Genomic DNA, 15,234 nt, shown 5'->3' with positions numbered 1-15,234 from the left:
CTAACGATCTGGTCAGACATCCTTGCATGCAGCTTCCGAAAATTCTGCCGGAATTTGACAGTAACACTAATATCCTCACATAGGCCGAGAAAAATAATAATAAATGCGCCGTTTCCATTTAAAAAGTTTAACAAAACAAAACCCAGCATGGGAAGTCGATTATCCTATTCTTATTTTGGACCCCCTCCGACTTTCTGCTTCCAAACGCAGTGACAATCCTAGTATTGCTCGGGCCCGGGGGCTTGGGGCGAGGGGGTGAGGGTCTGCTTCCACCGTTCGCACTGAATTAGGACTAACATCGGAAATGGGGGTTGGGGCGCTTTCCTTCCGGGACCGCGGCTTATCCCCTTGCAGTCATGGACTTGTTTCTTCTATACATGAGACCCAGAATTGTTCCGGCTCTCTCCTTACACAGGCATAAAGGCGCCCCCACCCCACCCGGGGCACAAGGGTCCGCCTTGAACACGTGCGAGTATCCCGGGCGCTCTGCGCGGCCCCGCCCGCCCCGCCTGCCCCGCCCTGAATCTCCTGGTGGGCTGTACCCAGGAGCGGCTCCCGCCTGCTCCTCCCCCAAATTAGGTAATGCCCAAAGGAGGTCTACGTCAGCAGGCTTCACGGACGTTCCTTGCCTTCTTGGGGGAGGTCATCCCCGAAGTCGCTCAATTTGGGGGCTGCACGGGACCCTAACACCCCATTACTTAAATGCTCCTATGATAGAGGAACACAGGCAGACGGGCGGCAGGGGCTGCGAGAGAAGCGAGGGCGGCAAAGAGGCCGCAGATGTGTCCAGGCCCGCGCGCCACCCCTCCGGCGCCGTGATGGTTTACCCCCGTGACATAAGGGCTCAGTCCTAAACACGGTTATAAAGAGTGGAGGCGGTGCCGGGTGCTCACCACCTCTGGGCTGCTAGCTCCTCAGGCGGGGACCCAGCCGCCGGCCTGATGGGCAGGGACCGCGCCCCGCCCCGGCCCCACTCCAGCCCCACCCTACCACCAGCCTGAATTCTTCCGGCTTCAATGCACGCCACGCTTCAACGCCCGCTACCGCGTGGCGTGCTACCGCGTGGTGTCCTCCCGCTGCTGCATCGCTTTCAGGGCCGCGGACAGTTCCTCCTGCTGTCACTCCCTGACCGAGTCCTCCGGCACTGGCTCTCCCGACCATGCGCAGGAAGGCTGGGCTCGCGGGACTCGCGGTTCGGCGTCCCTCCTTCGCCGGGGAGGGAGGCTGCCCTGGCCGGAGCATCCCGGTCCTGGGAGGCCTGGACTTGCTGGAAGAGCGCGCACGCTTGTCCCGGTAAGAATGGTCCCTTTTCCGCGCCGGCTCTTTCGGAGCGCCCCGGCCCGCGCGCTGTGGCTTGTGTCCGGCGGGAGCCGAGCAAAAGCGTGCCAAGCAGAGACTCGCTCACAGGAGCCCGGCTCCCCGGGGAGGCGGCAGAAAGTGGGCGCCCTCCCTCCGCTGGCAGCCTGGAGCAGGCAGGAGGCGCGGGGAGGAGGGGAAGCGGGCGGGTGTGTAAGGCGGTTCACCGATAAAAAGCGAGTTCACTCGGGAGACTCTGGAGGGGCTCCTGCGTCAGTACAGAAGTCGGGTACATTTATAAGAACCCCCTTTCGAGCCGGTGATGCCGAGGGAATCATGGGAACGCAGTCGCAGGATGGAGGAGAAAGGCAGTGCGCGGCAGAATTCTTGGGAGGAAATGGGAGACCTTCCATCCAGGATGAAGGGACAGAATTCTTGCGAGGAAAGGGGAAGACCTTCCATCCAGGATGAGGGGACAGAATTCTTGGGAGGAAAGAGGGAGACCTTCCATCCAGGATGAGGGGACAGAATTCTTGGGAGGAAAGGGGGAGACCTTCCATCCAGGATGAGGGGACAGAATTCTTGGGAGGAAAGGGGGAGACCTTCCATCCAGGATGAGGGGACAGAATTCTTGGGAGGAAAGGGGGAGACCTTCCATCCAGGATGAGGGGACAGAATTCTTGCGAGGAAAGGGGGAGACCTTCCATCCAGGATGAGGGGACAGAATTCTTGCGAGGAAAGGGGGAGACCTTCCATCCAGGATGAGGGGCATATAAAAAGAGATGAGCAGTCCAGGACAGTTTCTCCTCCCTCTCACCCCACCTGTATCCAGAACCTGCTTGGTCCCCTCAGCTTTCCCCTTCTGTTTCCTTCTAGGACGTGTGCACAGACCTGGCCGGCTCCAGTGCCAACCTCATCCCAAGGGTGACTGCCATCCGGACCAGCCCAGACCTGCAGTGGCTGGTACGGCCCACTGAGGTGTTCTTGGCGGCCCCATCACACAAGATTCCCCCACCCATACGGAGTTCTTCTGGCCTGGATGGGGGTTATCCCGTGAAGACCATGGCAGGAAGCGGAGCTCAGGACATTGGCAGCAAGGGCAAGGTGGAACAGGTGAGGAGTCGGTGGGCACCTTCTCTCTGTAGGGAGGGCTGGGGTGGCAGCATTGGAGGAGATGGGGAGCACATGGATAGAGTGAGGCCACTGATGGAATTCACTACACATCCTGAACTGGCAACCCTGGCTCAAAGCCCTTTTCATCCTAAGTCAGACTCTGATAGTTCCACCCCAAGAAACAGCCTAATAGTTTATTCTTTAGTAGATTCCTATCTCATGCTTGTAGACTGGGCTCTCCTTTCACTTACTGAGGATCTCGTAAAAAAGAAAAATTTTTTTGTCTATTATAATACTTTTGTTTGGTATGTGTATTTTCTTAAACAATGTTTTTTATGGTCATATAGTTGATTTACAATGTTGTGTTAGTTTCTGGTGTACTAAATCGCTTTGCAGTACATCTATCAAAATATGAAAAAATATGTAAAATATACATATTTTACAAAATTATATATGTAGAACATATATTCTCTTTCAGATTCTTTTCCATTGCCAAGTTATTACTGGATACTGAATATGGTTCCCTATGCTATACAGTAAATCCTATTGTTTACCTATTTATATATAGCAGTGTGTATCTGTTAATCCCATACTCCTAACTTATATACATCTTTATCCATTCATCTATAGATGGACAGTTGGGTTGGTTCCATGCCCTGGTGATTGTATATAGTGCTGCTATGAACATAGCAGTTCACTATCTTTTCCAATTAGAGTTTTCTCCAGATGTATGCCCAGGAGTGGGATTGCTGGATCATATGGCAACTCTATTTTTAGTTTTTTAAGGAACCTCCATACTGTTCTCCACAGTGGCTGCACCAATTTAATTCCCACCAACAGTGTAGGAGGGTTCCCTTTTCTCCACACCCTCTCCAGCATGTATTATCTGTAGACTTCTTGATGATGGCCATTCTGACCGGTGTGACGTGGTACCTCATTGTAGTTTTCATTTGCATTTCTCTAATAATTAGTGATGTTGAGCATCTTTTCATGTGTCTGTTGGCCATCTATGGACTGCCAGGGAATTCCCATTTTGTCCATTTCTCGATTGGGTTGTTTTTTGTTGTTGTTTTGTTAATTTTATTTTATTTTTGTTATTTTTTTTAATAAATTTTATTTTTGGCTGCGTTGGGTCTTTGTTGCTGAGCGCAGGCTTTCTCTAGTTGTGGCGAGCGGGGGCTACTCTTCGTTGTGGTGGCTTCTCTTTGTTTTGGAGCATGGGCTCTAGGTGCGTGGGCTTCAGTAGTTGCAGCATGCAGGCCCTACAGCGCAGGCTCAGTAGTTGTAGGGCATTCATATTTGATTTCATATTAATTTCTTCTGCTTTCTCTGGATTTCTTTTTTCTTTTCCTAGTTTCTGAGGTGGAATCTGAGTTCCTTGATTTGACACATTTTTTCTATAAGTGTTAAATGTGGGATAAATTTTCCCTGAAGTACTGCTTAAGAAAATGCCAATAGGACTTCCCTGGTGGTCCAATGGTTAAAAATCTGCCTGCCAATGCAGGGGACACGGGTTCGATCCCTGGTCTGGGAAGATCCCACATGTGGTGGAGCAACTAAGCCCATGTGCCACAACTACTGAGCCCACACCCTGCAACTACTGAAGCCCATGTGCTCTAGGGCCCACATGCCGCAACTACTGAGCCCATATGCTGCAACTACTGAAACCCTCATGCCTAAAGCCTGTGTGTGCTCAGCAACAAGAAAAGCCACCGCAAAGAAGAGTAGCCCCCACTCGCTGCAACTAGAGAAAAGCCTGCGCACAGCCACAAGACCCAGCGCAGCCAAAAATAAATTTAATAAATTAATTTAAAAAAGAAAGAGAAAAGAAATTGCCAATATAGGGAATGCCCTGGTGGTCCAGTGGTTAAGAATCTGCCTTCCAATGCAAAGGATGCAGGTTCAATCCCTGGTCAGGGAACTAAGATCCCACATGCCGCAGGGCAACTAAGCCCATGCACCTCAACTACTGAGCCCGCGCGCTCTGGAGCCATGGGCCACAACTAGAGAAGCCTGCGCAACTAAGAGCCCATGCACCGCAATGAAAAGATCCCGCATGCTGCAATGAATATCCTGCGTGCCACAACTAAGAGCCAATGCAGCCAAATAAATTAAAAACAAACAAAAAAAGAAAACCCCAATAAACTGCTCCCTGCCAGGGCTGCTCCAACCCAGCTGCCTTTCCAAGGCACTCAGCAGGGAGTGCCCCTGGTCTGGGCCTGCTCGAGAACAATAAGCAGCTGTCCTCCTTTTATTCTAATATGAATATTTTAATAATGGATCAAAGGTATAGTATTTCTAATAGTTCTTTTTTAAAATAAATTTATTTATTTATTTATTCTTAATTTTGGCTGTGTTGGGTCTTCGTTGCTGCACGCAGGCTTTCTCTAGTTGCGGCGAGCGGGAGTTACTCTTTGTTGTGGTGCTCAGCCTGCTCATTGTGGTGGCTTCTCTTGTTGCAGAGCACGGGCTCTAGGCGTGCAGGCTTCAGTAGTTGTGGCTCATGGGCTCTAGAGCGCAGGCTCAGTAGTTGTAGTACACGGGTTTAGTTGCTCCGCAGTACGTGGGATCTTCTCAGACCAGGGCTGGAACCATGTCCCCTGCATTGGCAGGCGGATTCTTAACCACTGCGCCACCAGGGAAGTCCCTGTAATAACTCTTTGTAGATGTTTATAAGATCAAGAAGGATTGCTTCTATCCTTAGTTTAATATCTCTCTAACTGTAATAGCTATGAAAAATTCAGAAATTGAAATTTTTAAAAAAAGTTTCCATTCACAATATCATTCTATGTAGAAAATACCTGGGGATGTTTAAGTTATACAAGACTTATAAACAGAAAACTAAAAAGCATTGCTAACAAAAATTAAATAAGATCTAAATAAAAGAAGATATATCATGTTTATGAATTGGGACATTCAGTATGCCTTTCTAAATTGAAGATTAAATGCAATTCCAGTCAAAATCCTAGTTGGTTTTTGGGATGTTCAAATTCACAAGTGGATTCTAAAATTCACATGGAAAGGCAAAGGACTTAAGAATGGCCATAACAACTTTGAAAAAGAAAGTCCAAGGAGTACATGACCTTGATTTCAAGGCATATTATAACAACAAATTATTCAACACATGAAAGGATTGGCATAAATAAAGTAGATAAATGCAACAGAAGATAAAGTTCAGAAATAAACATATACATATGATTGACCTTCAATGAGGATACAAAAGCAATTCAGTGGAGAAGGTATTTAAGTTAGTATCACTGCAGCAACTGGGTATCCATATTTTAAAAAGAACTTCCAAAAATGAACTAAATATGAATCATTTACATCAATAAAAAAACCTAAACTTTAAAGTTTCAGAAGGAAACATAGAAAAACTTCTTTCTTTAAATTTGGGAAACATTTTTCATTTATTGATAGAACACCAAAAGCATAAACAGTAAGAGAATAAATGGACAAATAAGACTCCATTAAAGCTGAAAACTTTTTCTCTGGAAAAGCTACTGAAATGAGAAGACCAATTCTGGATGAAAATAATGTCAGATATTTCCATTAGAGGACCTTAATCAATAATCCATGAAGAAATGTCAAAACTCAGTAATTAAGATGACAAATTATATGAACAGAAATTTCAAAAAACTATGAATGGAAATTATCACATGAAAAACCACTCAACATCATGTCAATAGGGAAATACTAGTTAAAATCACTAGATACCACTATACACCTCTTACATCACTGAAGTTAGAAAGCCTGACCATACCAAGTGTTGATAAGAATGTAAACAACAGGAACTCACGTTCTGGTGCTTCTGGTAAGACTGTATCAGGATACTACCACTCTATGAAAGTTTGGCTCCACATAAGTTAAATTTTCACTTCTTCTATGACACCTAATCTATATGCTGCTAGATATTAACTCAAGTGAAGGAAAGCATAAGTCCGGAGGGCATTTCTCCAGTGTGAACTTTCTTGTTTTTTATAAGCCTGGAGCTGCCTGCAAAGAACTACACTCAAGGTTTTTCTCTAGTATGGATTCCCTGGTGGGCAATAAGACTTCTTCTGTAGACAAAGGCTTCTCCACATTCACTGCACATATAAGGCCTTTCTCCAGTGTGGACTCTCTGGTGGACAACAAGACTTCTTCTGTAGACAAAGGCTTCCCCACATTTACTGCACGTATGAGGCCTTTCTCCAGTGTGGATTCTCTGGTGCTCAAGAAGACTTGTTTTGTAACTGAAGGGCTTGCCACATTCATTGCAATTAAAAGGCTTTTCTCCAGTGTGGACAGTTTGGTGCCGAACAAGTGTGTACTTGAGCTTGAAGGCTTTCCCACATTGATTACACTCATAGGGTCTTTCTCCAGTGTGGATTCTCTGGTGCTCAACAAGTTTAATTTTGACCTTGAAAGCTTTCCCACATTCACTGCACTCATAAGGCCTTTCTGCAGTGTGAACATTCTGGTGTTTACTGAGGGCAGAGCTGCTTGTAAAGAACTTCCCACATTTACACCCATAAGCCTTTTCTCCAGTATGAATTCTCTTATGCACAACAAGACTTCCTTTGTAGACGTAGGCTTTCCCACATTCACTGCACATATAAGGCTTTTCTCCAGTGTGGATTCGCTGGTGATCAAGAAGCCTTTTTTTGAAGATGAATGACTTCCCACATTTGCTACAACCATAAGGCTTTTCTCCAATATGGATCCTATGATGCACAAGGAGATTTTTTTTGTAAAGGAAGGGGTTCCCACATTCACTGCTCTTAGGATTTTCTCCAGTGTGGACTTTTTGGTGCTGAACAAGTGTATCCTTTTGAAGGAAGGCTTTCCCACATTGATTACACTCATAGGATCTTTCTCCAGTGTGGATTCTCTGGTGCTCAACAAGTTTATATTTGTGGGCAAACACTTTCCCACAATTACAGCACTCATAAAGCCTTTTTCCTGTGTGAACCTTCCTATGGTGAGTAAGACTGGAGGTGAGTCTAAAAAACTTCCCGCAGTCACTGCACTCATAAGGTTTTTCACCAGTGTGAACTCTCAGGTGCTCCATGAATTTATACTTCTTACTGAAGGCTTTGCCACATTCGCTGCACTCGTAATGCCCTTCCCCAGGGTGAGAGACCTCCCTGCTCTGCCTGCTTGTATCTGGGTGCTCTCCATCGTGGGAGGGCTGGTGCGGGGGAAAGCCCAAGCTGCCTAGGAAAGCCTTCTCAACTTCTCCACATGTGAACATATTGTCGGGTAAAAAGACTTTGCAGCTCGTCACAAGCAAGGCCCCATTCTCCTCGCTTCTGAGGTGTTTCTCTCCAATGGGGTGCTTCTGGTGCTGCTGTAGGTGAGAAGTGAACATTTTCCCACAGGCCCCAGAAGAGGACGGTTTCAGCCCAGGATGCACTTCTTGGTGCTCAGCCAGGTACAAAACATCTTTCTCTACCAGGGCACCCGTATCTGAAGTAAGAGTCTTCAGGATAGATAGGTCTGGATTTGGATTCCTGTCTTGTGTCACTTGTTCTACAGAAACACATTGTTCAGAAGCAGCCTCCTCAGTACCTACTGCACGCCAACACCCTGAAAGCACAAAAATGCTGATAAACTGTATGGAGACGTTGGTGGGACAGGAGCCCACTACAAATCTGTGCATGACACATGTAGGTATAAGCCCATGGGTTTGTTATTAAAACAAGGGAGGAAGGGTCAAGTGGTAGAAGGGGATACTGTGCAATACTAGGCCTCTGATGGTTACAGAACAGGAAATGTCTCAAACCAGCAAGAACACAGGATACCAGGATGTGGCACCATGCTGGGAGGAGAGGCTAGAACAACCCACTCCTCAGCCAATGGCTTTCAGCAGGACTTTCTGGTGGTGACAAGTGTCAGCTCTGTAGAATGTGTTTCTCAATCCAGGAAAATGCAATTACACCTGACTATCAGTGTTCAAAGACAATATAAGTAAACATATACCTCTCATGACACATTAAGGATATTCATATACAATATACAAAATACATAAAATTGGAGAACAGTGCAGAGAGGGGGAAAGGAGAGGTGTGGAGGACACTAAGGTGGAAAAGAGGAGTCAGAAATCACAGTACAAATGAAAAGTGGGCAAAGTGTCGAAATGGGGAGAAGTGGAAGAAAGAAATGAAGTATGAGCATGATGAGTCTTGACATTGAAAGAAGAGAGAGCAAAGGACATTTCCCTGTAGGATTAGAACTCATCAATGATATCATGCCTTCCTACAGCTCCTACTCACCAGGCTCAGGATGCAATTAACCCTCTTCCTATGACTAGAGAGGGCCCCACCTCGTCAGGCACCCAGGGTTGCCTCCACCCCTCAGCTCAGGCTGGGTGACTATGAACCTTACCAGATCAAAGTCCTCAGAGGAAAATAGGGCCATTAGGAGAAAGACACTGGCCCAGAGTGAACCAATCAATGACAGATTTCAGGGAAAAAAATGTATCACTAGAAGAACCTTAAGGAATCTTGCAAACATAATCTAGGGTTGACCACAAATGCTGACCATGTAAGTGTCTGTAATTCCTGACACAGGCACTGGGAAAAAAAGGGTTAAAACGTGTGACACGGATCTTGCACACATCTGAACATTCAACACACCTAGTGGTGGCAAAGCTAAGTGGCATCAGCTGGGCAGGCTTCAAGCCTCTGAGACCGAAGGCTTCTGTGAAAGGCTTCAGGGCCTATGGTATAGGGCTGAACACACACAGGGTGGGGGAACGCAGCTCAAGTGCCAGGAAATCGGGGAAGTAAGCAGTGTCCAAGTTCCAAGCTGAGAAGGACGGAGTGAGCCATGCAGAAGGAAGGGCAGAGTCCCGTACGGGGCGATGGTGTGGGAACATGGGTCCTTACCCAGGGAGGCTATAAGTGACAGGTTCTCCAGCATCACGTCACAGTAGAGGAGTCTCTGAGCATCGTTAAGGAGACCCCACTCCTCCTGGGAGAAGGACACAGCAACATCCTCAAAGATCACATGGCCCTGTCATGAGGGGGACAAGTGAGTTCACAGCAGCCTCTGCAACCAGGATCTCCAGGTCATGGTCGTCCACCCCAGTGACCCAGCTCAGAGGACACACCAAGTCCTGATACTACAGGAGCCTGCTAGCGTTACGTCATTCAGTTAAAACAGAGAGGGAGACAAGCAGTCTCACAAGACGCTCTGGGGCTGCCACACAGACCCCCAGCCACTCTCCTCAGAGTCGACTCTCCTGAGATCACACAGATCACACCACATACAATGTCACTTGTGCTCAGCCCCCTGGAGTAAAGCCTGGGGACAAGGGCCCTGAGTCCATGCTCACACTCCTTCACTCTTCATTGCCCAGCCCTGCAGGGTCACAACTCCCTCATGTGCCGGACCGTGACCCCCACCCCACCCCACGCCACCACCTCGGCCACAGGCCTTCGGCACCTCATCGTGTTCCCCACGTGCCACCCAGCACGCGGTGCTTCCCCAGGCCTCTGCAGGACCCGCTGTTACAGGCGGTCCCAGCACTGCTTTCGTTCCCTGACCTGGCCCTGCTCCCTGTTCCCACGTCAGCACCCAGACCTCGTGTGGGGCCAGATGCCCAGAGCCCTCGTCCTCCACAGTGTCCCAAGTGCTGACCCCGCACCACTCACCCCTTCCTCTCTCTGCTCCTCTCATTCCCACCCCAGCCCCCCACCCCACAGCCCAGCCCAAGACCCTGCCCCAGCTGTGCTCATCTGCCCTCAGCTGGTCTGTCGTCCAGTGGAGTCTCACACTCTTCAGGCTCCAACCTCAGTCATCACAAGACTTTGAGCCTGTGGAGGGGAAACAATGCCCCAGGCCCTACCTCCCTGTCATCTCACCTCCATTCCTGTTTTGCCTCTCAGTCCATACCTTATCCACCCCTTCGAATCCTATGCCACGACCAGGACCTCCCCCGAGGCCACTCCCACCCCCACACACTCATGGTCACTGCACTGCCTCATCCATCTTAGTGATGACAGCCACCCCTGTCCCTGTGCCCAGGGAGGTGAGCCAGTCCACGGAGAACACCCTCCCCACCCTACAACTTTCATGGCACCCACACATGACCTGAGGGCCTGGAATCTGACCTAATCCACATGCCATCCACCTGCTCAAGGGTATTTTCAATCCTGAACCCCACCTTCCCTGAACTCCAGGTGTGTGTTTCCAGTGGCCCACTTGACACCTCTCGCAAGAAACCCCGGCAATATCTCAGACTCAGCATGGGGACATGGAACTCTGGACAGTCCTTCTGTCCATTACTCCTATTTCTGACTTCCCGTCTCAGACATGGCTTCCCCACCGTCACCTAGAGTCAAACATCCTGGGGTCATGTCAGACTACTCTCTCTCATCCTGTACAGCAGAAAATCAGCTCTACCACAAACGAGAATGAGAGACTCGCCTCCTCTCCTGCTACAGAGCCATTGCCAGGATCCAGTCACAATCGACATTTACCAGGACTGTGCCCTCCACTGGGCCCCCGGCTCCACCCTCATCCCCAGTCTTCCTCCTCTCGGCAGGCAGAGCAGCCTCTTCAGACCCAGCGTCAGATCACTTCCCTCCTCTGCGGCCAATGTGGCATGGACCCGCCCCCTCAGGAGAGGCCCAGCTCCTCAGTCTGCCATCCCAGGAATGACTCATGCCCTCAGTCTTTATCAGCCCACATCATGGGTCCTGCAGTTCCCTGAACACTCCCCTCTCAGTCTCATCTCCAGGCTGTGCCCAAGGACACGTCACCACTTGACCTTCTCCACTGGACACATGGGAACACCTCCGTACTACTTCTGGCTTTGATTAATGGTCCTGTGCCTGAGATGATGCCAGGGCCCAGACCTAAGGACCCAGAATCGCAGGACAACACTGTCTTCTATATCTGTGTGTCAGGACCAGGGGTAGGGATGACGTCTGGGTAGGTACTGGGGTTTCTTCCACTTACCTGTCCAGGGACCATAAATGCTGCTGCTACCATGGGAACCTGTGAAAAGAGGGAGTATCTGAGGTAAAGGTGATTATGGTGAGGATGTAAAGGCTGAGCTGTTTCTTCCCTTCCTTTTCCTGGACATGAGTCATCTGAGGCTGACCTCTGACCTCAGATCCTCAGTCTTCAGAGCTATAGCTTGACAACTCGAAAGGCTTAGACAAAGACTCAACGTCCTTGGGATTTCCCTGGTGGTCCAGTGGTTAAGACTTCAAGCTTCCACTGCAGGGAGCCCGGGTGCCATCCCTGGTTGGGGAACTAAGATTCCACATGCCGCGGGGCGTGGCGAAAAAAAGAAAGACTCACCCTCTTTGAGTCTCAGTGTCTTCACGTAAACGGCAACACTTAGGATGTCTATCTCATAATGTGTACATACCAAATACATTATTACCTCTCCCATGCTAAGATTCAGCTATTACAGAGCACAGGATTAAGATTTCTATAAATGTTTTTTAAAATTAGGTTTTTCTTACATGTCTTTCAAGCCTTTCTGAGACAAAGTATCTTTTTTCAACCACCAATTATCTAATTTTATGACACCACTGTGGTGCCCTACAGTTCATTCCTATTATTACACTACCTGAACTTAGTGATAGAATCCACAGGTTTAAGGCATCAGGCCCATAAACTGCCCTCTTTTGAGAAGCCAGTTCCGATCCCTGGTCCCCAGGCTACCAGTACTTCTGTCCCACTTGGCTACAAATTCAGGGTTTCCCATGAACCCCTTCTCGGTTTTGATAATTTGCTGAAATGACCCATGAAGTTAGGAAAACACTTTTCTTACTTTTTCTGGTTTACTGTAATGTATACAACTTAGGAACAGTCAAATGGAAGCGACGTCTAGGTCAGGGTCGGGGGGTAGAGGGCAGCAGGGGGTTTCCAGGCCCTTTCAGTACATGCCACCCTCCCAGCACTTCCACCATTTCAATGTGTTCACCAATCTGAAGGAACCTTGAATTTCATTGTTCAGCAGTTTTTATACCTAATCTCCAGCTCCCCTCCGATCCTTAGGAGGTGCCGGGTAGGTCTGGGAGTTGAAACTTCTAATCACTTGTTTTTTCTAGAGAGCAGTCCCATCCTGAGGGTATCTGGAGAATCCACCCTATGTCACTTCATTATAATAAACTTCCACGTGATAAAAGGCACTAGTTGTGAATAACAAAAAACAGTCCTAATTCCCAGGCAATTCTAAGGGGTTCAGAGCTCTATGTGAAGAGCTCAAGACAAAACCTAAACATATATATATTATTATAGTACAGATATATATTCTCATTTTAAGCAGTTATTACTTGCTTACACAAGATTAACTTGCTAAATCTATACATTTTTAACCTTGTAGTTTCCTGGGAGAGCTGAGGCACGTGTGCCCTTGACTGGGCCTGGGCTGCTCCAACAGCATGACTGACCTTTTTCTGACTCCACAAGGAGTGGGCAGTCGGCTGAGTGTTCAGAACAGTGAATCTACACAACCTCACACCTCCTTCTCCATCTCCATCTCAGGCAAGGCTCCTTACTCCTTATAACCTTGCTTCCCCAGAAAGCCCTGGAACCACAGGACCCTGCCATCTTCAGGCAGCCTCAGAAAGTCCCACCCACTTTGCCCTGCCCTCCAGCCCCAGGTCTCTCTACTTTCATCTGAGGTCCCCTTGCACAGAAAAGTGACAAGACTTTCCCTCCTAAATTTGAGATCCAGACATGGCCAGAATCCAGGACTTAAGCTGTCACCACATGGACATTGCTGAGCCAGTGACCTCCTCCCTCAATTCCAGATTAGGGACTCCAGCAGCCCCTATGTCACCAATTGGCCCCGACTGTTAACTCCTCCTTCCTTTTTTTTTGGCTGCCCCACACGACTTGCAGGATCTTACTTAGTTCACCCACCAGGGGTTGAACCCAGGGCCACAGCAGTGAAAGCACCAAGTGCTGACCACTGGACCGCCAGGGAACTCCCTCCAAAATCCAATTTTAATCTCTCCCTGACTTGTCTTCCAGATGCTCAGCCAAAAGAAAAACTTTATTGTCCTTTACTCTGTCCTTTTGCTTAGAACAACATTCATTGCCAACTGTCTTGCAAGTTTATTATGAACCTTATTATTTGTATTCCTTTGTAAAAAAATTAATAAACAGAAACCTCAGTTAGAGTTGGCACACCAGAAGGGGGAGCCCTCACTGACCTGAGACAATAACAGTATCCAAAAGGAAGAAGACGGCTCTCTTCTCTCCTGGAAAGGACTCAGGCAATGAAAAGCCGTGGACTCTTTGGTGACTATAGCCCTTCCCTCTTTAATCTCTATAAAAGTGTTAGTTCATCATGCCTGCACATCTCAATTGCAATTCCCTGATGATCCCGAAAAAAACCCATCTTTGCAGAAGAAATAGCCGGGAGGCTATTTGTTTCAGGTCAACAACTTCCATAGGCACCACTCTGGTCCAGAAACCACCTTACTCTCTGGAGTGGAATGCACTAGGCTCTCCCAGGCCTCCCCGCCTCCACCCTCAGCTCCCCCTCCCCAGTCTGTTCTCCCCTGAGCAGCCTTTGAAATACTTAAAAACTCTAACTCAGAGTGTCTTCCTGATTTATTCACAACCCTCCATGACTTCCAGAATGCCGACTGTTGGCCCAGAAGGCCCAGACTGTTGACTCCTCCATAATGCCACGTCTCTGCAGAAGGGACTCCAAACCCAGGTTTCCAGAATGTTCCCGGCTCTTGTGACCCTCCAAGGATTTGCACGTGCCAAGCCCACAGCCTTTAACACTCTCCACACGGCCTGTCAGAAATAGGGTCACCACACACGCACACCTAAAGTTCTGGAGACAGGGGCCTGAACCGCAGTGCCCTGAACAGGAGACCCTCATTGGAGGCTTGAGGATTCGGGTCAGAATCTGGGGGGGGGGGGCCCAACAGTCACCTGGGGCGGGTCCTGTAGCGTGCTGGTTGCCATAGGACCCGTTGAGCGTGGCGGGATAATGGTGGTAACGTGGCCCGAAAATTCCGGAAGCAGGTTCCGTATCCCGCTCACTCCCGCGGAGTGTGGACGGCGTCCCCTCGAGCTTTTTCCGGTTTCCGTTACCTGGGCTGCACCCAGTGATCTAGAGCTTTGGGTCCTGCAGACGCAGCAAAGGCCGCCAAACCGCCGCCAACAGAAAGACACCGGAAGTTCCGCCCCCTCGTATTTCACAATCCCGGAAGAACCTCTGTTTGGGGCCTTCATTGGTGCGGAGAACAAGCCGGTCCGTGCACAGTCTTCTAGGTAATGTAGTTCCCCTCACGCCCACGAGTGCGGTGCGGACGAGGCCCACCCCCAACCAGTTGGGGCAGTAATGGGCCAAGTCGGTGTGGGAAGGACAAATTAAAAACGCGTCAAGGGATTTCCCTGGCGGTACACTGGGTAAGACTCCGGGCTTCCACTGCAGGGGGGCAGGTTCGATCCCTAGCTGGGGAACTGTAGAACTAAAATTCCCCAGGGTGTGTGACGCGGCCAGGAAAAAAATGTATTTACATCACCTGAAACTAAGGGAACCTTGTAAATCAACTATATTTCAAATTAAAGAAAAAATTAAATAAAAACACATAAAATTAGACCCAGCAAAGCCTGTATCCATAACCTTTATAAAATTCTGATTAAACTCGTATTTCTCAGCATAAAACTTGATACAGGATTAGAAAAAAATGCATTCCAGTTGTGAAAAGACTGAGACAAGCCACAGTCCTTATTTGTTGTTTTTGTTTCTTTATGAAAATCTTGGAAGAGTTTTCAAGTAAGAAAACTCAATTCAATAAGATTTTGGAATGAAAAAGGGAATTATATGCAACAAAATATCTCAGTGTGCTTCAT

The 15,234-nt window shown here is 48.4% G+C and overlaps 2 protein-coding genes across 5 annotated transcripts in view; one reads left to right on the top strand and one right to left on the bottom strand.

Moving 5' to 3' along the window:
* Positions 1-538: 538 nt before the first annotated feature.
* The window catches only part of LOC309617261 (zinc finger protein 550-like), a 148,315-nt gene continuing 133,619 nt past the window's right edge, over positions 539-15,234 (top strand). Inside the window, exons 1-3 of one of the 2 annotated variants that reach the window (XR_014237869.1) lie at positions 539-1,293; positions 2,173-2,409; positions 14,510-14,649. The gene's annotated coding sequence lies outside the window, so the exon portion shown is untranslated. The remainder of the gene's footprint in view (positions 1,294-2,172; positions 2,410-14,509; positions 14,650-15,234) is intronic. The other variant, XR_014237870.1, reaches the window with a different exon arrangement.
* On the bottom strand, positions 4,715-14,610 carry LOC309617255 (uncharacterized protein; the record flags this gene model as incomplete). 3 transcript variants are annotated; one of them, XM_082369250.1, is made up of 5 exons in its annotated part: positions 4,715-7,977; positions 9,279-9,405; positions 11,356-11,394; positions 13,572-13,619; positions 14,308-14,610. In XM_082369250.1, the coding sequence occupies 5 exons, from the start codon at positions 14,608-14,610 to the stop codon at positions 6,419-6,421; spliced, it is 2,076 nt and encodes a 691-aa protein (XP_082225376.1). In that variant the 3' UTR covers positions 4,715-6,418. The 3 variants fall into 3 exon arrangements, with proteins under 3 accessions (XP_082225376.1, XP_082225377.1, XP_082225378.1); XM_082369251.1 differs by lacking the exon at positions 13,572-13,619; XM_082369252.1 differs by lacking the exon at positions 13,572-13,619 and having other exon boundaries at positions 14,470-14,610.

This window comes from Balaenoptera borealis, assembly GCF_965194805.1.
Source record: "Balaenoptera borealis genome assembly, chromosome: 19".
In the NCBI taxonomy this organism is placed as follows: domain Eukaryota; kingdom Metazoa; phylum Chordata; class Mammalia; order Artiodactyla; family Balaenopteridae; genus Balaenoptera; species Balaenoptera borealis.
This window is presented reverse-complemented; position numbering and strand designations above follow the sequence as displayed.